This window comes from Orcinus orca, chromosome 4 (genome assembly GCF_937001465.1).
Source record: "Orcinus orca chromosome 4, mOrcOrc1.1, whole genome shotgun sequence".
Taxonomy (NCBI): Eukaryota; Metazoa; Chordata; class Mammalia; order Artiodactyla; family Delphinidae; genus Orcinus; species Orcinus orca.
The window spans coordinates 21193607-21217121 of record NC_064562.1 but is presented as its reverse complement, the minus strand read 5'-3'; the positions used below and the strand labels follow the sequence as shown (position 1 = coordinate 21217121).

Sequence of the window (23515 nt, the reverse complement as noted above, 5' to 3'; positions counted from 1 at the left end):
AAACCTAATATTAAGTGGAGGTTTACATTTATAACATATGATATTGAGCATGGTTTAACAAATTTCCATTCTTTCTTTATAACTGGAGTTCAATTGAATTTTATTCCTTAATTAAAAATATTCACAGCATTATCACTTTCTGAAATTACATTGTTTATTTATTCATTTACTATCTCTCCACAACCAACTAGCTTTTAAGCAACAAGAAGGGCTTTTAATGGTAGTTAAATGTTGCTAAATGCCAATTGCCATTACTCAAATTATTGTCACTTAAATTGTTCTGGGAATGGAAGACCTCTATTGACTTAATAAGTAAGAGACAGATTAAAATAAAACATAATAAACATATTCATTTTATTATGTCTGAGGGGATGTTACAATTTAACCTGTTTAAGAAGAAATTTGATGAATATTATTTTCTATATTTACTTCAGGAGCTATATCTTAACCAGGAAAGAAAAAAATTCAAAATATGGAATATTCATGTGCATATATGTATTATTTTAGTTAGAAAAGACTAAGTGTTAAAATAATTCTCTCACAAAGTGATTGAAATATTAAAATATATTCATGGGGAAATTTAAAAATGATGATAATACAGTAAAACGAAAAACATCGCTAAAGCTTTACAAATTCCAAAGACCATTCATATATATATTCTGATATTTGATGAAGCAGATTTCAGAGAGAAATAAAAGTACGAAGTTTTCTCTTTTCTCCTTCCCTCTCTAACAATCCTATCATATTAGATACAGAATGAATGCTCAGTAAATAACTGGGGATGATTATAAGGATAATAATATAATGATGAGGTTGACATTCTATTTAGGAGCATGGTCTAGACATAAGGTTGGAATGTCAAGGAAAGAACGTCTAAGAAGATGGGAGGTGAGAACCTGACTCACTCTCTGAGTATTTATTATTAAATTTAGGTCACCCTGCCTCCCCTTGTGCTGATCCACTCAAAGGCTATGCTAAACTTGGAAAGAATCATTTTAATCATTACAGAATTCATGCAGTGGGACCCTGAAGTTAGTAGGTTCTTATTATTTTTACAGCTAGACATCTTTTCTCAAGGCCATTGGATGAAAATTCTGGTCCCAGAGTTGACTAACTTTCCAACTTGTGAGTCTCAGTTTCCCAAAATGTAAAATAAATAGCAGGTCCTCAGAGACTAGTGGTAAACGAGGAACGAGGGAATATGCACAAAGTTTCCAGCCCAACCTATTATATAATAGGTCCTCAACAAATAATCAACTCCAAGCCCTCCACCTCGCAGTGCTATTGTAATCGAGCTGCAGGCTTGTTCAGCAACGCAGTCCAATACTGCAGTAATGAACCAGATTGCTTAGATAATTGGCATTCTCCCCACCAAATGCAAGATTGATAGATTCAAGAGAAATCTATGCAGTTACCCATTTTGTAATACAGAGTTCTCATTAAGGAAATGGATTAATTGGCTTACTGATGTTTTAGTGAGAGCCAGATTTCAATAAGTGGACTCGGCAGTCCTGAGAAAAGCAAATTAAACACTAATAAACGGAGAAATGTGCTTGCTTAGGCTGAAGTCTCAACCATAGGCTCAAATCAAGGATTTGAGTATAAGATTTGTCAATGTGAGTGGATATTAATGTTTGACAGATGAAAACACTCTGGTTTTTTGAAAAACAAAGACCTCAATTGACCCCATGTTCCCTACTAGCTATAGTATCTTTTCTGTGCTTTATCTTTACACCCCAAAGAATTGTTCTATCCTCATTAGTCCCTGATTCCACTCCTTCTTTCCTCACTTGAGCCTCTAAGGGTCAATGTTAAAGCTTTCCCACCTCTCCCAAACCTCTCACGCCCCCTCCCTCAATGCACTTCACACAAACTGCTCTTGACAGGTACACTGCTAAATACAAAGGCTGATCCTCTGTCCTTATCTTAGTTGACCCATCAGTAGCATGTGACCCAGGTGACTACTGTCTCCTCTGTCAAGTTATTTTTTCACTTGAATTTCAGGACAGTAGATTTCCTGATGTCTCTTCCCATCTTAAAGGCTGCTCATTCTTGGTCTTTTCTGCTGGTGCCTCCTAACCCCTTAACTTCTAAACTTTGGAATATCTATAGGCATTTTAAATTTATTATGCCCCAAACGAAACTACCCATCTTCCCCAGCAAACCAGCTTTGCACACAATCTTCCTCATCTCAATACAATAGCAATTTATTCCTTCCACTGCTTCTACCAAAATCCTTGGAGATGTCAGTAACTACTCAATTTCTTTTACACCCCACTGCCAAAGAATCGGTAGATCTGTTGGCTCTCCTATAAAACACCAGTATATTTCAAATCGACCACTTCGCACCATCTCCGCCACTGTCATCCTAGTCTAAGCTATTATCATTTCATCATCTGTTCTCTGGAATATTGGAATAGTCTCCAATCAGGTCTCATCCGTCCTGCCCTTGCCCTCTACAGTCTGTTGTCAAAACAGCAGCCAAAGTGTCAAATGAGAACACATCTCTCTTCAGAATTCTCTGATGGCTTGCTTTCTCCAAGATCCTCAACATTGCCTGTAAGGCCCTACACTTCTGTCACCTTTCTGACCCCAACTATTCTCTTTCTCTCTCATTCACTCTGCTTCAGGAACATTGGCCAACTTGCTCTGTTCTGGACATGTCAGATACATCCACCTCAGGGCTTTTGCGTTTGTCGTGCTCTTTTCTCTTGCTGGGACAGTTTTCTCCCAGATATCTGCATGGCTTTCATGGTTTTCAGGTTGTTATCAAAGGCTGCCTTCTCAGTGAGGACTCCTCTGACTACTCATTTCAAAATTGCCCTCTCCCCAACTCCTCCCAAACACCACCCTACACTAGGTGGTCTTTCTTATTTCTTCTTAGCCTTAAACAGTAATGTCCATCTGATACATTATATGTCTTAAATTTTATTTGCTTATAATCTGCCTTTTTTCCCATTAGAATTCCATGATGGCAGGAGTTTTAGTTCATTTTGAAATCCTTGTGTTTAGAACAATACCTGGAATCTAATAGGTACTCAAATATTTGTTAAATCAATCAATACATTGACTTGCCAAACTAAAATTGGAGAGACTATTAATTTTGGGGCTCAAGTGAGAGCTCATTAATTTACTTAAAAAACAAATCCAAAAATTTAGCTTTCATCTGGTACCACCTATTTTCCTTTTATATTATATTTTTGGAGGCAAAATAAGTCAGACATAATCTTTAATTTCTCACATCCATATATATCACAAGGAAGGTGTTGCTACATAGGAGAGATGAAGACGAAATCATATAGCTTGGCTCAGAGCTATGATATTTTTTGAATATTCCTTTAAAAATATTTATATATTTAGTTATGCAATTTTCTCATAAGTAATCTGACCTTGGAAAGACCTTTATATAAATTTAAAGTAGAAATCATGCCATGATACCAGTAGAAAAGTACATACCCAATCTACATTGAATTATATTAAACACCCTTTTCTAGCCTCAAGCATCAAGAATGAATGAAATTCAAGCCAATTAATAGAGAAGAAATTCCAAGGGATATTTTTCCAATGAAATTTTAATTAATTTGCCTTTGCATACTTTTATTCTGAAAGCACAATGCCATTGTGTTTATTTCACGAGGTCCACTCTCTAAAGCTACAATGTCAATACTGATTGTTCTAATTAACATTTATGATTAATTTTGTCCTCACTGAAATTGCATTTCCTTTTGACCAGCAGGCATACAAGTGACAGCTCTAGATTACTCTGTTCTACACAAGCTAATTGGTTTGAAAGAAGCCAGAGAAAAACAAAAGAACTTAAGTTCAGAAGGTTTCTAAGAAATTGGAAGTCTAAGGATTATAAAAACATAGGGCTCCACGGGACTTTAAAGACCTTTTAGCCAACACATGCAGGATACTGAAGACCACCAGTGTCTGAAGCAAATACGTTAAAGATAATGAATTATCTGTTCAGAATGAGATATTGTTTCAACCTTGAAAAAAATTTTAATGACATATTAATTATCCCTATTTGAGAAGAACTGTAAGCACATATATACTGCTTCCCTCTATTACTTTCATGGATTGGCTTGTTACCTGTGGGTATTCAATTACTTTTAACTTAATAAGCATTAAAATCACTATGTACTGAGTCAACAGGTAATCAAAAATAATATTGTTGTTTGTTCTCATAGACCATGACTGATTCTAAGCAGCTATGTTATTTGGAACAATGAAGATGAGAGCAGAGATATTATAAGTTCTTCCAAAATGTGCATTTGCTGTGGCTGAATTTGCCACCCAGCTGTTTTCCATAAAGTATGACATTAGGACAATGGGAAATGGGCTTAAATTGTAGACTGGGGGGGCGCTTACAGTGGATATAAAGAATACTTTCCAAAAAATGAGGGTACATAGATATTCAAACCAAATATTGCAATATCCTCATTCAGGAATGATACTACGACATCTCAAAAGGGTAAGATTATTCTCTGCCTGGGATGATGAGGTGTGACTTCTCAGGGTTCAGCTGTTGCTAGGACAAAGTGCCATTTAGTGTTTATCAAAAGAATCATTAATTCTGAAAAAACTTTTTAAACAATAAAACATTTTAGTAAATACTGATTATACGACTGAAGCAACAAATTTATTTCACAATTATGAAACAGAGGAGACAAAACAGACCTTGGAATAAGGAGGATGAAAACTTTGATATTCTGAGAAAACTGTGTATACACTTTTTTAAAGAAAATATGGCATATCTGATGCAGAAAACCCAAATCATGGAAATAATACATTGTGACTTTTCAAAAAGTTGGAAACATAAAACGTGTACTATATTTGTATTACAAAATCTTTGCTTTCTTGGAGTTTAATGAGAGCTCATTTCATTTGGGATAACACAAACTGATAATGCACTAACTTGTTTGAGTTGGAAAAAAAACACTCAAAGACTATTCACATACTTTACTCATCTTGCTTTCCCCAGGGCGCTTGCCCCAATTTCCCACCCCCCCGCCCCAAAATCAGATTGCCATGGAGACTATCTGGGTATGGTCATGACCCGTGTGATTCTGTCTCTTTCTGTATGGGAAGCAGAATAAGGGATTAAAAACTCGAGAAAACTTTTTTTAGGGTTATAACCTGTGTGTATATAAAGAGAAAGTATACAGATACTGTTAGCTTTTCTAGGAATTTATGAAAATATGAATCATTTATTATGTAGCAACACAGTGAAAAAACAGCAGCTGCGACATCTGTAAATAGTTCTTACTGAGAATTACAAATGGGAGTTTTGCTTGACTCTGTTAAGCCAAACTAACACCATTTCAGGGAAAGTCTATTTTAAGCAGTGACATACACTGGGCTTAGTGGCCAGGAGAAATGTCTTTCCTGAAAAATGTGTAAAAAAATACTAATTAAAAGTCAAGTATTTTCTCAGAGTAACAAGAGTAGGCAGAAATACCACAGACAGCTGCCTTACCCATGTCTTCTGTTCTACAGATGTCTGTTTCTTTCTCTCACCTGCCTCTCTATTCCTTTTCTTTTTTCCCATACATGTTTCATGTGATTTTAAGAGTTTCATGGGCATGTTTCTGGCAAATGCTAAAATCAAAACGATGAGAATTTTTGTTCTTGTGTAATCTCAATTTCTAAAACCTAAGGCACTTATACAAAATTTTAATGAGTAACTAGTAAACTTTGGTATCATGCATATCAATCAACTCACCGATAGACTGGATTTTTCACTTTTGAATCACTTTTCATATTGAATCAATATCAAGTAAGTATTAGATAAAATCTCTCTTCTCTTTATGGTGATGCTTGTCTAGGCTCAAACGTTATCAGAGCAGCATATTGTGTGATTAAATAAATATGACTGCTAAGTGCTCTTCAATGGCATGATTTCTCTTTCCCTTCCTCAAATCAGTCAGGGATTACTCCCTAGAAGTAAATATCAGTCTTATAAGAAGGGTATTAAATCCAAACTAGGGTAGCAAATTTTTATCAAGGAAATCCGCTTCTAGTCCTCAAGTCAGAATTCTAAGAGGTCCAAAGCAAAGCTGCTCCACTTGGATGTAGTGATTTTTCTGTCCTTAGGGAGGGAAATTCAGCCACTTCCCACGTGCACAGGCTCAGCACGCAGAGCCAGTCTTGGGGCTGTGCTTGGTGCTGTGGTCCTGATGTATCAAAATTTGTTATTTTGCACCCGATGAGCAGCATTTGGGGCTTCTACCTTGTTCAGAACCTCTTACACATTTCAGGTAGGGCCATGCCTACTTTCTGGCACAGATGTTGGAGTTTTGATGGATTCTCTGATGAACATTCTGAGCAAGTGAAGGCAAACTGCAAGCAGTAACCTCTTGGGTTTATCCCCAAAAGGATTCATCTCATATTATATTTCTACTAAAAACGAGGCTATCATGTTTACCAGAAGTATATAATAATAAATAAAGGAGTTGAATATAATTTTAAATTAAAACAGCAGGACATAAAACGTTTTTGCAATACAACAAATTTGTAAGAATAAAATGGAGCAAATCTATGCCTCCTAACAGCTGACACCAGGATTCTTCTCGAGGATAAAGAGGACTTTCTTCGAGTTCCTTGATAAATTGTTTGAAGAAGGAAAGTGATATTTTAAAGACCTAAATGCACAAGAATGAAAGAAGATGACTAAACTCCTGAGAGTCTGCAAAAGCAGAGAAGTAAGGCCTGTGTGGGGCAGTATTTGGAGGCAAAAAGGCTAATTATTATGGGTCAAGATTAGTGCCAGGGTCATTGCTACAGAGAAGCTCCCTCCATGCCTCTAAACCTTCACTAAAATTTGCTATTGACACAGAGGTCTCTGTGAATGGTGTTTGTGTGGGAATCTAGGGAAAAGGTCAACATTGTCTGGGATCTGGGAGAACTGGAAGAACTGGAAGAGGATGCTACACCCAGAACGTGGAAGTATGAAAAAGAAGCCAGAGCATGGAGTTATGCACTATTAGGAAAGACATAAGAAATCTCTTACTCTAAAAGTTCTAGGGATAATTAGAATATGAGAACCTTTTAGCTAAATAATGGGTTTTGAGTCATTTAAATTTATTTAAATGTCCAAACATGAATGTAAGGAAACGCATGTTTAAAGTGGTTATTTCTAGAAAGTGGAATTATAAATAACCTCTATATTTCTCTTTAGTTTCCAAATATTCTAAAATAACCATGTGTTATTTTTAAATTAAAAGGAAAATGTAAATAGATGCATTTTCTCATTGGAAGATATCAAATATAAAATTTATTTCTGTATGACTGTTGGTTTATGAATGCTACATAAAAGAAAGTAGGTATTCAGTTTTAAATACTTATCATGGAATTTTGTCTTCTGTATTCTTTTTCAGATTGCATGCCCAGACAGATTTATAAAACAGTGGACAGGATCTCTGTATAATCAGGTTGAAGTCTATAAGGGAAAATCTCAGCTTGGCATAGATAAGTGATCCACTAAAAAGAAATTTCTGATCTAGTGAGAGCTTAAAAATGTGGATGTTGATTTATGTAGCATTCATAACCTAATCATTTTAAGAAAGGAAAACAAAATCTGTCATTTCTCAGAAATTAAAATGGATGTATAGTCACATATTTTGTCCTTAAAATATCAACAACTTGTTCATATACTGAAGTTGAATATGTAAAGAATAAGAACTGAATAAGTACCACATTAAATTCTTAGAAATATACATATAACATATGGTAGGAGAAACAAAATAGATCTTTAGCAGATGTTAAGTTACCTTGATTGCTACTAGATACAAGTTATAAAATTCAACAAATCTATTTTCAAAATTTTTACTTTTATTATTACCAATAATAATTTGGACGATAATGATAATTCCTTTTTTTTTTTTTTGGCCGCACCCTGTGGCTTGTGGGATCTTAGCTCCCCGACCAGACCACAGGGATTGAACCCAGGTCCTGGCAGTGAAAGCACCGAGTCCTAACCACTGGACTGCCAGGGAATTCTCTTAATAATTCCTTTAAATGGAAACTGCTGTTTCTCTCTCTCAGTTGGAGTGTGCGTCTGTATGTCTCACAAGGTGCTTTATTTTATAATATTCTGATCAAATCAAAGTACCACTAAATTGCAATCTTTTTTTTTCTTCCTATTCTGTGTTATTTTTTCTCTCCCTTGAAGTGATGAATAATGACAAACATTTAGAAAAGAAAATCTTTCCACAAAAAAAGCAGACTAAAGGAATGAAAAATATCTTGATTTATTTCATTGCATTTTTCACTTTTATTTTTAATTAAAAAAAAAGACAAAAACCAAAAAACAAAACCTATTGTCTGGATTTTTAAATACCTACCATGAATGTGTGTATAAGCTCTTTTAGGCTCTAAAAACAGGATTCCTTACTATATATTTTATTAAAATCCCATATTAAATGTTAAAGTTTTTTTTAAAAAATAGATCTATGGTCCTACCTAGGTCATTATTGTACACAAGGCACAGGAGAATATGTATTCCATGAAAAAAATCACATAAAATGACTGTTTTCTGGTCCAAGAACTCAGAGGTTACATGTGCTCTGCCTTTTCCCCACAATTGTACATTCCATTCCTTTCACCCAGATGCATCCTTCATGTTTCTCCATTAAATGCTCCTTATTTAAAATTCTGCTCATGATTTATCTTCTTAGGAAAAATTCCATGTGATTTCAACTGTTCCAATTACCATCCTGCCATTTCAGGGTCTTTTAATATTTATGAAGATGTTTTGGACATTTTTATGTTCATCTATTTCATCATGTTCTGGGACACTAGCTATCACTTTATTTGTCATGAGCAATTTCAGCACCAGTGAGACTTTCTTTTGCCTGAGGTATTTTGCTCATTGAGCACCCTGCCACCAAGGGGCTTCAGCCTTAAGCATTCATGATTTAGGGAGTGAGATTATTGCACAATTTTTCCTTTTACAAAGAAATATCCTTTTCCTGTTAAATGAAAATGTAATTATAATCGGGAGTTGAATTTGTGTGTTTCCCTACAAATCCCATAATTGCTTCTTTCCAGACAAGTCTTCTAACTCCAACCAGAAATGCCTACACGCTGCTCCATTAGACATTGTTTTCACTTAAATACAATACACTGTAATACAGGATAAGTATCAATTTACTTCTTACATAATTGCTTTGAAGGAAAATGTCTTAATATTTGTTTAAAAAAGTCACTTTTAAAAATCAAAATAGTTAAACAAAAACGTTTAAAACCACAATTTAAATAATTTCCCAATTGAATTTAATCCCTGTTCCATAGGGACAGTTTTCTCTGCTCTTTGGTTCCTAGGCTCCAATGCTTACCATCATTTTTTTTTTTTCATATACAGTTCAACAGAGTCATCAGTCTACTTGTGTATTAACCAGAATATAAATGCTAAAGATGAAAAATAAAAGATAATACATTGGTAGTATTTGATTTTAAGGAAGAAAGAGATAAGCAGTAGTTTAAAAAATCATTAAATGGAACTTAGTTAGCAGTAGTTTAAACAATCATTAAGCGGCTTAGATGAGAAATAACAGCTCTGCCAGATTAGTGCACATCCCCAATCAACAGTCTTAGCTTAATTTCCTGATCTGTAAAATGGGAGTAAAAATGTCTGATTCACACAGATTAGTATACTGATCTAATGTGGAAGCACCAAGCATAATGCCTGACACAGAAGTACTCAATAAAGCCTAGCTTGTTTTCTCTTCTTTCCCTTCCTTTCTTGAGTCAGATCTATACGGAACAAAAAGAATGAGCTTGCACTGAATGAACTTAAGACACACTTCAGGTTATGTTATAGGAACAAGGCCACTAATATCATGCATCTTAAATCAGTACACTTAATATGAACAGCCAATTCGTAATTTCATGGCAAATGTTCACAATCAAGAAAAGTCAAAACGACCTCCATTCTGATCTTGCGTATTTTCATAGTTGTGTATTCTCATGTGAATGTTCCTTAAGACTTCCCCCAAACCAATGGTATTTATAATTCCATATTCAAAAAGCATTCATTAAAGTCATTCACAATAATTATGCTACTAGTCAACAAATGCAATGAATAGTATCCTCATGCTTAGTAATTGTTCATTAACTACCTACTTTATTAAACTGACAATAACAAATATAAAATGAAACTGCTTACTTCTCTCATATTCACAAGAGAAGCATATGATCTCTTTCCCTCTCTTTTCATTTGCAATAAAACAACAATCACATAATTTATCCAGTGGTCCTTGCCATGTAAATGCCTACTGTTGCTAGGACAGATATTTTACAAATCAGAAAATTGGAATATCTAGATACTCTATTCCTAAGAAAATAAATTTTAGTAAGAACAATATAGAAATAAAATCACAAAATACCTCTAGATGTTTAGATAAAAGATGATAAATGTGGTGGATAATGTTTTAATGTATTGCATTGGCCTGAATCTAGTTCTTAAAGGACAAAAGTTGTTTGTGTAGGATTTGAAGAGAGATTCAAGAAGATTAAGTGTGGGTTTTAACACTAAAACACTGGAATATTTGCCAAGATCAAAACCACTTGTACTGTGATAATGAACAGCTTTAAATGTCTCTTTCACTAATGGTAAGTTCCTGGAAGCTACAATAATTTTTTGGTGGGGGGGGTTATTTTTCTTCTATCCGAATTTTTTTTCCCCATAGTCACTTGTCTTAAAGAACTACAAGAAAATAATATTTATTTCTCATCTTGGATAAATTTATCCAAATAACACTTAAAAAAATTCTCCCTAGGGGGCTTCCCTGGTGGCACAGTGGTTGGGAGTCCACCTGCCGATGCGGGGGACACGGGTTCGTGCCCCGGTCCGGGAGGATCCCGCATGCCGCGGAGCGGCTGGGCCCACGAGCCATGGCCGCTGAGCCTGCGCGTCCGGAGCCTGTGCTCCGCAACGGGAGAGGCCACGACAGTGAGAAGCCTGCGTACAGCAAAAAAAAAGAACAAAAATTCTCCTTAGGGTTAGAGCCTTTACTATTGTTATTATTCAATAAACATTTATTATCTACAACCTGGAAGACACTATATTAGATGCTGTGGGGAATATGGAATAAACAGAGCATGACACTTGCCTCCAGGAACTGGAAAGTTAATGTAATCAACACTGATTGATTAATTGATTCATTCAACACTTATGTAGTGAACCCATAGTGTTGGCCAAAAATTGGGTTAGATATTAGGGAAACTGCAGTAAAAGAAATAAAACTGTCCTTGCCCTCATGGAATTCATAATCTACTGGAGAGACAGACATGCAAAACAAACAAGTAAATAAAAATAAATAACCATTCACCAGTACTTATTAATACTTTAAACTATAAAAAGACCCACAAAAGAATGGGTCCTCGGAAACAGAATAACAGGAGAACAACAGATAATTCCATATAACTTTCAGAGTGCTTGTTACTTGTCAGGTATTCTTGTACATGTTTTACATGTATTTATATTTATTTATCATAACAGTGGTACCAAAAAAAGGTGTTCACCTCCATTTTAGAGATGAGGAAACTGAAGCAAGGAGAGATTAAGTGATTTACTCAGGGCGCATGGCTGGAAAGTAGCAGAGTCAGTATTTAGACTCAGGTGGCTCCAGAGCCACCCATCTCAAGATACGTGGCTCCCAGACTCTAGCACATAATGTTCCTGGATTAGGCTAACATTTGGGAAGGAGATGAAAGTTAGACAGTGGAAGTACACACCTACAGCCTCTTTCTATGAAGGTCTCCTGGAATAGGTGGAGTTTGAGCTGAGATTTGGGCATGGTTAAGAGCTCAGGATATTTTATTAAGGAGGAAGGGACTTCTAGGTAAAGGGAATAGCTTGAAATAATGAAATGAAGAAGGACAAATGGACTTTGGCAGCTGAGTTGTGCAATTAAGGATGAGGCTAAAATAGTCAGCTGGGCTATGCTGTGGGGGGTCCTCAGTATGCAGCCTGATATGGGATGGTCTGAGGCCAAAAAGACTGGGAAGGAAAGATCTCCTAGGGGGCTTTTTAGCGCAGCCGACCAGAAGAGAGATAATGAAGGTACAAACCAAGGGAGCCACAGAGAGAAGGAAAAAGAGGGAACAGATGGGATAGATGATGTGTAAGTACAACTGTTAAGATATGGTAACTGAACGGATGGCGTGGTTCAGGGTTGTATGAGCGACAGGGAGGCTATGAGAATGGATTCGGGGTTAAGTCAGACATATTTTTAGCAGGATGACTTTGGGCAAGGTACTTTATAAATCTGTTTCCTCATCTGAAAAATGGGAAATAGTATATGCATTTGTGGTTATCTAATCAGGAGTTGAAAATGACTTTCAAATTTTGGCCAAGTAAATATTGCAGATAATTATGCCATTAGCCAGGAGAAAAGAAAAAGATCATTTGGGTCTGTTGAGCTCTAGAGGCCTGTAACATATCCATGTGGACACATTCAGCTTGCAACTAAAACTGGAACTTTAAGTCAGGAGGAAGGTCCAGGTTAAAGACAATGATTTAGCTGTCAATCACCAGAGAAGACTATGTAGAAAGAACCTTAACTGATGGGGTAAGAGAAGGAAGTCACAAAGGGTGAGTGGAGATTTAGGAAGAGGACAGGGTCAGGGAATCCAGTGCCAAAGCTTGAGCCAAAGAACATCTGAGAGGAATCCAATGGGTCTGATCTACGGTAGCTTACTAATGGTCTTTGACAGAGCAGCTTCAGTAGTGGGCTGAATGCGAAGCTTGGATTGTTAGGAGGAAAGAAAGGAGTGAAACGAAAAGTCATTCTTTCAGTTAGTTCTGGTACTGAAAAAGATCAAAGAGAAGGCAGGGTTGTTGGGAGCGTGTGTGTGTGCATGTGTGTGTCTTTGAACATGCTTGTTCAGGGAAAAGTCAGTATAATGGGAGAGATTAATGATGCAGGAGAAAGAGAGGATATGATTGATGGTGAGGTCTCAAGTTGATATGAATAACAATAAATCAAAAGAAAATAAGGTGAATGCAATATCATTTATTATGGACCTACTATACTTTTAGTGTTTTCAAATTATGTCATCAAGTCCTAAAAACATCCTGTAAGGAATTATTTTTCCTATTTGCAAATAAAGAAACTGAAGCTGAGAGAAAACAAAGAGGTTGCTCAAGGATGCAAATGTGGTATTTGATGAAGTTAGGATTCAAATCCAACGTGGCTGAATCCCAAGACCCCATGACTAGAGGAAAAATAAAAATTTGACAAAGAAGAGGAAGGAGTTGAGGGAGTTTTAACAGGATGTTTACAGCTGCAGAGTTAGAGCATCAAAACTGAGTCTGAGGACTTGGGGAAGAATAAACTTCTGTAATGCACCGCTATGGTCCATTTAATGGGATTTTAGAAAGAGACTGCTAAGTAGCTCCAAAAGCATAACTGAGACATGAATTTGTAATGCATGCCCTCAAGTGCAGTTATGTGACTTGTTCCAGTTTCTTCAGTTCTAACAGAACATCAGTATTGAACAAAGGCTGGAATTCTAAACTTCATTGTAGGCTGGCGTATTAAAAATAAATGCTGAAGAGAGCAGTTGTGTTATTTGTCTATGAATATACTAAACCTAAACTTAAAAAATATCCTGAATATAGAAAGAATATGAGCAATATTTTTTTTTTTAAACATGGGATCCGGTTATGGATATTACTGGGTAAGTGAGATCAAACAAGTCCTTAAATTTGACACTTGCCTTCTGTGCCATCGATGAGTAAATACATGCTGAGCACCTCGGGGGCACCTGATGGTGGGAGGGGTAGGGAGCCCATGACTCATCATTAGCTTCTAGACTTACGAGAAAGAAAAACGACATAAGCAAAGCAGGGTATGCTGCCATTTAGAGGGAATTAGCATATACTAATATTTACTAAATTAAATGGAATAATCCACTAGAGCAGGGCTCCCCAACCCCCGGGCTGTGGACCGACACCAGTCCAGGCCTGTTAGGAGCCGGCCGCACAGCAGGAGGCGAGCGGCGCAGGAGAGCCAGTGAAGCTTCGTCTGCCGCACCCCATCGCTCACATTACTGCCTGAACCTTCCGCCGTCCCTCCTCCCTCCCCCGCACCCCGTCCATGGAAAAACTGCCTTCGAAACCAGTCCCTGGGTCCAAAAAGGTGGGGGACCGCTGCTCTAGAGAAAGTACCAAATGAGCAAAGCCAATACTGAGAGAAATAATGGGCTAAGAAAGGTGAATGTTCACGGCCCGAAGCATAAAGCCTAACTTCCGAGTAATGGGTTCCTACACCAATCAGTCAGCCTTTGCTCTATATCAGGGATACTCCAGGTGCTTCAACATCTACCTCTTCTGTACTGTCATTCCAAACCCTTGACCGTTTGAAAAAGATCAGGGTCACTGTCTACCAGGCAGACACTAGAGGGCGACAGAATCAATCTCGTGCTCTCTGTCTCCCTCTGGTGCGCGTGGGCGCACACACACACTAGCCCACGGTCCACAACAGCAGTGTCAGGCTAAGTCAATGAGAGCAGGCTGTCACAAGAATCCCATCACAGACGTGAGCAACAGAAACATTCCCAGGGAGGAGTCCTCCTGAAAAGTCAGCGAGAGAAAGTGCCTATCTCTGAAATTTTCACGAAGATTATGTATGATTAAGATCTTACTAATATACACACCAAACTATACGAGTGAACACTGTGGTGGAAGAGAAAAGATACTAAGTGGATACTGTTCCTAGTAATCACCTGTTGGTTCTCCAATTCCAGAGCCGGCCCACAGAGGAGGATGTATTTCCCTGTCTACTTACATGGGATCTAATCATTTTCTGAAGTGTTTAAAACTGATGGAGGTAAATGGGGTGACATACTCAAGATAACACAAAGAAATAGCACATATTATTTGGCTTAAAACACATTCTAATTTTGGCTGTACACTTTATCTTAAATCACAAAGTATCTTGTAATCTGTGGTCAATTTCCACTTTAGTTTCAAATTCTCAGGTATTTCTGACTTAAAAGGTAAGTTTTTAGAGGACTGAATGAGTTGTCAGTATTGCTACTTGTTATTTGAAATAGTCTGAGATTTCCTCAAGAATTCTATGAAGCAAACTGTGGTTCACACTCAACTGCGGAATTAAACATCAATCCTGTGGCTTTTTGTCCATCCGCCTTTCATATTAATTCTTCTAGTAGGCATTGTCAGAAACTGAAAACAGTAGTTTATTTGAAAGACTGTATGGGTTATAGAAATGTATCGTATTATTATCTATAATAGTACTGAAAACATGAAACAAGTGTAGTTGTTAATGCGATAACTATCAAAACAGGAAAGCTACTCATTCATAATCAAAAGTCTCTATTCATAGATTGTACATAAATTATTAACCTTTCAAAGTAAAAAACGCCACGAAGAAACATCAAGAATGTGACTCGAGGCTTCTCCTTCTTCCTCCTTATTCATCTAGCTAACAGATGGTACTTGTTCGCTTATGAACGCTTGCTACTGATTCTCTTTTTATCTTTATTTTAAAAAGTCATGAGCGACTTTTTCCTTCTACCTACCCATTTTATTCAGCAATGACCAAACTCACTGTGTTGTAACTCCCTGTGAGATTCTAAAATGAACAATGTTTCACTGATGGAGGATTAGGAAGAATTGAAGAAATCAGTGAATCAGTTGCGGGGTATGTTTGAATTTAAAAATATATATATTTTCTTCAGTACAGAAGTATGGTCAATTGGTGGATTATAAACTGAAAACTGAAAGAATATCTGTTCCTTTCAACAATTCTGAAAAATAGTTCATGGAAAATTTGAATGCATATGTGACAAATCTGAGATTTATCAGAATGTGGTTATAACATTAAAGCTACGTAAATGTTCTGAAAGAAACAATAAAGTATTTCAGCAATGCAAATAGATCGCACATTTTTTCTCTATTAAGTTTAGATATAATTTTAAAAAGACATAGCTACTATAATTTATAGTATAAAGTCTCAACATGTGTTTATCTGACACACTTCCATAGTCACTTCCTTAGTGACAGCAGAACATCTGCAAAATAATTGATCTGTCCTACCTATAATGTCAATGTCTACTATAGACATGCTGGCAAAATGTAACAGCTCACAACGAGACAGAATACATGAAATAATTTAACAAATTTCATAGAATAATTATCAAGTATAACTGCAAAATTAGAATGCAACCACTATGAAAGAATAAATAATCACCTAAAGACAGTGATACCAATCTACTGGTATCAATGCTATTATTGCAGGAGTAAAGGTATAAATACCCAGAGGATGAGAGAAAAAAAATCATTTCCCACATCCATCAAATCCTACCCTCATAGCTGCTTTTGTATCTACTGTCATTATTATTTAGTACTATGTTATTTATGAAGTATGTGCAGTTTTGCATGGGGCTGCATCTGTTAAAAGCTGAGTCCTCACTGGAGAACCATAAGTGGAAGCGTCACTCTTTGAAAATCAGGGATCATCTTGGAAAGTAACCCTGGATGTTGAAGACTTCTAGGGGAAATTTTAACTTCTACCCACCAGTGGTTAAAAATTTGAGAATAAGGTTGTAGAGAACTGAGTACCCAGGATGTAGGAATAATAGGACTATTGTGGGCCAATTTACAAGGCTGAATTGATTCACTGACTTACCTGAGATAGATGCCATGTTGCATTGGTCAATGACTATGTACAGTGGATAATAACTAAAATGAACGCATCCATCGGATATACGACAATCACTATCTAAAACCTTTCCATGAATAAAAATTATGCTTATTCCTCATTTGAAGGACATAGAATATAAAAAGTAGTTTATTAATTTTATTACAAAACTTAATTTCTGTATTTATTGTAAATAAAATAAATACTTGTATTTTAAATACAAGTAGTTCCAGATGGTGGATGATACCCACGCTCTTCTGATAACTATTTGCTATTTCTTAAAAGTGGAGAAAAAAGTTAGATTGGTTGTCATTTTACTCTCTGGAAATCAGAAATACCGATGGTTTTTAGAAGTCCAATATTATATTTACTTAACCTAATAATCGGAATATATGCTAAAATGACCAGAAGCATTTCAATATTCTGTACTAACTGTTCTTTGGCAATAAAATTATCTTCTGAGAATCCAAAGACAAATTCTGACATATTCACCAACACAATAATTGCCTATTATATTTTCCTAAGAGCCATCAGAAGTATAATTCACTTTCTCAAGCAAAATGTGCATACCTTTGTTACAAACAGAAAATAATTGCTTTTCTAAGGTTGATTAAGGAAACACAAAGTGTGTTTTATGTACTAAGGTAGTATCCCCTCCTTCAATCGTCCCTTGGTTGCATTCTTACAGAACTAATATCCTTCAAAGGGTGTTCTGAAATTTGGAGTTTCAACACACACAATAAAGAACTGGGACTTAACAGAGAGAGAAAGGGAATCAATCACATATCAGAAACAAAGTTAAACAACATGGGTTAGCTTTTTACTGGGTAGACTTTTTGAATAATTATCAAAATATATTCCTTTAACCTAGTAAATATTTATCTCATTTTACGTGCCTAACAGCACCTACGTAGACTTTTGAACAACAGATGAAAAGTAATAGGTTTTCATTTCCTTGGTAACATCTCCTTTCCAATACTGAACAGGCTATTCAGAAGCCAGAAAGACCAGATAAGTTTCAAAGGGGCTATTTAGGGGTGGGAGTGTGGAGTCAGAGCTGGTTTATGGCGTATGAAGACAAGTTGAATAATCTTGCAAAATGCTTAAGACAATGAATGACTCAGGACCAACAGACGCTAAAAACTAGCTGTACAGTAGCATCATTTTCAAGAGCAATGTGCATGTACCCACACACACATACATACATATTAATTTTATAAAAAAGAGTTTTAAGATAAAATGGAAAAATACTTACTGAAAAGTCTTCAAAGATTTTCTTGAGTTCTTCGTGACCATGCCTTTCAGCAATATGTGCTGGATCTGAACCCTCCAAATTTTTCATCTTAGATGCCCAAGTTGCTCCTGAACATTGAAGCAAATGAATAGCCAAGTTCTTTAGGCCAAATTTTGCTGCACAGTGGAGAAGAGTTGGAAGTTCTTTGAAATAAGGACCTATAAGCATAAGAATAGGATAATTTTTTTATCATATCTCGAACCACATAAGAAAAAGTCAAACACAATCTACTCCTAAAAGTAATTCCCACAAAGTAGAGCAGACTTTTAGTGTGATTTTGCAAATAAGAAACTGTCAGTGGTTTTCGCAATGTAGACCCTCCCTCTTTCTATTTCTCATCTTAAAGCAAATATAAACTAATATTCTCACTAGCATTAGTGCCTCTCCCTTATTTGTTGGGTAAGTTTAATTTAGAAAGGCATATGGACCTCCTAAATGTAAAACAAAACAAAAACATTACATTGTAATAACTCCTTTTTCAATGTACTGCAACGTTAATCAAACACTAAATAACAAATAAATTCATCTATAAAACTTTTTGTATTTTCTACTGCCATGCCTAGTTTGCTTCTCTTTGAAGTTGAAATGAACATGAAATTCCTGGGGGTGTGAGTTATGTTAGATTTTTATGTGAAATTTTTCTTTCAAAAAGTAACTGCAACAGCTAATAAGCACTTTTATAAAAATCTTCAATATGGAAATTTCCATCAGGATTTTACAGGTATCATATCAATGTTCTGGAATTTGAATATCCTAATTATATGTTAGCTATTAGTTAGAAGACATGTATTAATTATGCATAACTATAAAACGATGAATATATACTGCTATCACAATGCCAAAATACACACACACACACACACACACACACACAAGCACACACACACATGCGGATGAGTGATGGTTTGTTATTATTCTACACTTTCATACCTAGCTAGAAAAATTGTGTTATAGAAATTACACACCAGCTTACTTTAATAGCTATGGCATTATTAGAAGCAAGCAGTGTGAAGACTTATAGCAACAGAAACAAAGCCATCAAAGCAAAAGTCAATTGTCTTCCAGCAAAATTCTAAAGCAATGAAAACAGCCACCTCATAATGTTTTGGAAAACTGTGAATCTGGCCTCATTTACTTTGCTGTTTTGTAGACCAAGAAAAAAAAAAAAAAAAAAGGAAAAGAGAGGGGATTTAAACCTGGAGTTTTCAATTCACTTGGGTGTTTCAGGGCTGAATAAATTATCTAGTTTGTTAGTTTGTATGTTTTAACAGGAAACATAACAAAACAAAACAAAAACCTTCAGGACATGTTAAGAACTTACAGTAAGGAAATATTTTATCCTTCAAAATGTGTTAGAACTAAAATGGCTGTAGGTAAATCTAGGATAGTATTTCAGTGATAAAGGCACTTGTCCCTTCTTATATGGTGAGCAGTGACTAAAAAATTATCAAATATTTTATGAAGATGAGCTTATAAAAGCTGAAACTGTTCTAGGTACCAATTTTCAAAATAAAAATAATGTATTTTCTCCAAAAGGAATTAAGATATAATTTTCTATTTATTTTCATTTAAATGAATTATAAAATAATTTCTGCTATAATTAAACCAAACCAAAGTTAATAAAGAAAAATATCTGCATGATAATGTCAGATTTTTACATGTCCTTGGTCATCTTTCTCTTTGTCATACCATACAATATACAAAAAACATTTATCACCTGCCAATAAATGCCGTATGCATTGTTCTTGCACATTGTTATTCTGTTGTACTTTGAAATCACTGTTAATGCAGCTTAAAATATATTTTCATTAAATAAGTGTTTAATCATTATAGGAATACATTCACCTTTTAACCTCACCAACTTCCCCTGTCAGTAAATTCTTCAAGTTTAAGGTAATATAATATTAGAAACAACTACAATAAACTTCATTAAAAGTCTCTCTATTTTTATACACCAGGAAGAATAAAAAGGACCAAGTGGACATGGTTTTCCAGGGCTCACTTCTTAACAGTTTTGATACTCTGAACCATGCTTTCTGGCACACAAAAGCAAGAAGTTCTGCTGATTTAAGATTATGCTGCTGATACTAAAAGGGAGTACAGGTTTGAAGGCTGGCTCCTTTAATTTCCATTTCTTTATTTCATTTTTAGTTGTAGCTGAAAAGCCATTAATCTTCTAGAATGCTTTGTGAAGTTAGAGACATGAAAGAGTTTTGGAGGACATTTTTCCAGTTTCCTATCCAGTAACAGAATTGCATTCCTAGAGTCTATAAAAGATGATCTTCTAGTTACTGCTTGCATAGCTCTAATGAGAGAGTGTTTTTTACTTCCTAAAGCAGCCTGTTTCTTGATTAGACAACACTGATCATTAGACATTATTACTTCTGTTGAGGTGAAATGTCCTCTAAATTACCATATCTTTATATCCTTTGGGCAATACAGAATATGACAGTTACAAAAGCATGGGCTTAGCGTTAGTTGGCTTTGCCATATATTCACTATGTGAAGTTTCAGCAAGCCACTCAGTATCTGAGCCCAGCTTTCTCATCCAAATTTGTAGGGCTACTGAGATAATTAAATGACAACATACAAAAAGTGCCCAGAAAGGTGTCTGAAACATAACAGGTATTCAATAAATTATTAGTTTCCTTCTCCTTCTTCTACATCAAATAGTTTAAAGCATCTTTCCTAACTCTCCTTTGCCCCAACCTTATGATCACTCATTCTTTTCGTTATTCCAAAGTAGTTACCATCCTGAGAGACTGACCCTGGAATAGTTGGTCCTTTACAAAATGATGAATCCATTTCACACCTGCCCCAATGTCATCACTACAGCAGTACCTTTCATTTTCTTGGATGAGGTCATTTTGCCTGCTTATCTTCATTATGTAGGAGATGCTCAGCTTGCTAATATAACATGACCAATAACTAGAAAATTTCTAATTTAAGGTATTTTTTTAAATTAGTATATGACAGAGTTAACAGTTCAAAAAATTAAATGATTCATAGGAGCTGTATTAATTATTTTAATACTAATTAGATTGTGATCTCTAGACTGTTTTTTCCAGAACGTCAAATTAAATACACTCAGTATGTGCATATCTTATTATATTACTATACATATGAAATTTATATACGAATAAAGGTATTCATATCAATAGAGGTATGATTATGCTAAGAAATAGTTTGGGTTTTTCAGTATCCTGCTTTTTATAAAAGCATACTTTTTATATTTTAGCCTTGATTGGATTATTATGAGAATGTGAGATATGAATGGATTGCTCTGTGTGGGGAACAAGCATGTTTGTAATAGCATAAGATGACGAAGTTCTTTATCTTATAAAATAAAAACTTGCTGGGGGAGGCTATACTCTCTTATGGGCATAGACTCAGTGTCAGAGAAGGAGTGCTGATCAAATAATGTGTCTGTGACCCGGGGGAGTATTACATGCTGTCCCTTGCTATTCTTCAGTGCTTAATTTCGTTCTAGATCACATGATCACTAATGTTTTTGCTAAAAGATATTGATGTTTCGATTGGCTTCTGAAAAAAATATAGAAGTATAATTTATATTTAAAAATACACTGATCATGGGTTTCACGCATTTTGACAGTTGTATACACCCATGTAACCATCACCCAAAACAAGCTAAGGAAACTTCTATCACCACCACAAGTTCCCTCCTGCTCCATTCGAGTCAATTCTTGACTTCAGAGGCAACTACTGTGTAATTTCTATCAACACAGATAAATTTTATTTCATCTTGTATTTCATACAAATGGAATCATACAGTATATACTCTTGTATTCCATCGTCCTCTGCCCTGTATTTCTAATGAGAAGTCAGACGTAATTCTTGTAATTGTTTTCTGTATGGCATGTGCTTTCCTCAACACACACATCCTCATCCCCACCCCTACCACAGGCACTTTTAAAATTTTCTCTTTATCTCTGATTTTCACCCCCTAGTAGAATATATACAAAAATATTATACCTACACACACCTTTAACTATGGTATGTGTAGGTATAATATTTTTGTATATATTCTACTAGGGGGTTGCAGAGCTTATTAAATCTGTGGGTTAATGTCATTCCTCAATTTTGGATCATTCTCAGCCATTATTTCTTCAAATATTTTTCTGCCTCATTGTCTCTCATCTTTATTCTGAGAATTCAATTATACATGTTTGATCATGTAGTATTATCTCATAGACCTTGAGTCAAAACTGAGCCAAATTAATACGTAGATGAGCTGAGCTTTTTTTTTTTTTTTTTTTTTGCGTTAAGTGGGCCTCTCACTGTTGTGGCCTCTCCCGTTGCAGAGCACAGGCTCCGGACGCGCAGGTTCAGTGGCCATGGCTCACGGGCCCAGCCGCTCAGCGGCATGTGGGATCTTCCCGGACCGGGGCGCGAACCCGTGTCCCCTGCATCGGCCGGCGGACCCTCAACCACTGCCCTGAGCTTGTTCTTTCTTTAAGGCTTTACTCAGACACTGGATTTTTCCTCTCTTTATCAGCTTGAATAATTTGACGGTCTTCAAGTAAACTGATTCTTTTCTGTTTTTTCTACAATTAGGCCCATGAAATATCTAAAATTTTTCTGATATTTTATGTTTCTAGAATTTCCTTTTGTTTTTTATAATTTCCAATACTCTGATGAAATTTCCATCTCTTTATGCATGTTGTGCAACTTTTACAATAGATTCTGTAACATATTTATCATAGTTATTTTAATGTTCCTATCCGAATTATTTCACCATCTGGAGCATTTCTGTGTTTGCCTCTAATGACTGTCTCTTTTCTTGACCACAGGTCACCTTTCATTCCTTCTTTGTGTTCCTTGTAATTTTATATTGCATGCTGAACATTGTACTAAAGGACTGAAATAAATAATATTTACCCCCAGAATAAGGCATACCCTTTCTTCAGTCAGACAACTAGACTTGGAAGCTGATTCAAATTAATCTGTAAGTGAGCAGAACTTGGTCATTTTCTGAGGATTTACTTCGATTTAGTTAACCACTGGCTTTAAATTTTGAGGGAAGAATCATAACTTTCTTCAGCACAGCTTGGGATCTGAGCTTTGGTGAGACTCAAGAAATCTCTGTTGCTCTACAGACTGGCTGCCAGCCTTTGGGTCACAGGATGGCTCTTTTTTTTCTCTCCAGTTCTGCCTCCAGAATTTTTCACATCAGAAAATCTTGCTCAAGACGGGAATAAAGACACAGATCTACTAGAGAATGGACTTGAGGACACGGGGAGGGGGAAGGGTAAGCTGGGACGAAGTGAGAGAGAGGCATGGACATATATACGCTACCAAACGTAAAATCGATAGCTAGTGAGAAGCAGCCACATAGTACAGGGAGATCAGCTCGGTGCTTTGTGACCACCTAGAGGGGTGGGATAGGGAGGGTGGGAGGGAGACGCAAGAGGGAAGAGAAATGGGAACATATGTATATGTATAACTGATTCACTTTGTTATGAAGCAGAAACTAACACACCATCGTAAAGCAATTATACTCCAATAAAGATGTTAAAAAAAAAAAAAA

General features: G+C 35.9%; 1 protein-coding gene across 6 annotated transcripts in view; it reads right to left on the bottom strand.

The window, feature by feature from the left end:
- The window catches only part of BANK1 (B cell scaffold protein with ankyrin repeats 1), a 439628-nt gene that overhangs the window by 155201 nt on the left and 260912 nt on the right, over positions 1–23515 (bottom strand). For all 6 annotated transcript variants that reach the window (XM_033402064.2, XM_049708850.1, XM_033402039.2 and 3 more), the window contains one exon: positions 17929–18125. In XM_033402064.2, coding sequence (XP_033257955.1) covers positions 17929–18125 — 197 coding nt within the window. The remainder of the gene's footprint in view (positions 1–17928; positions 18126–23515) is intronic.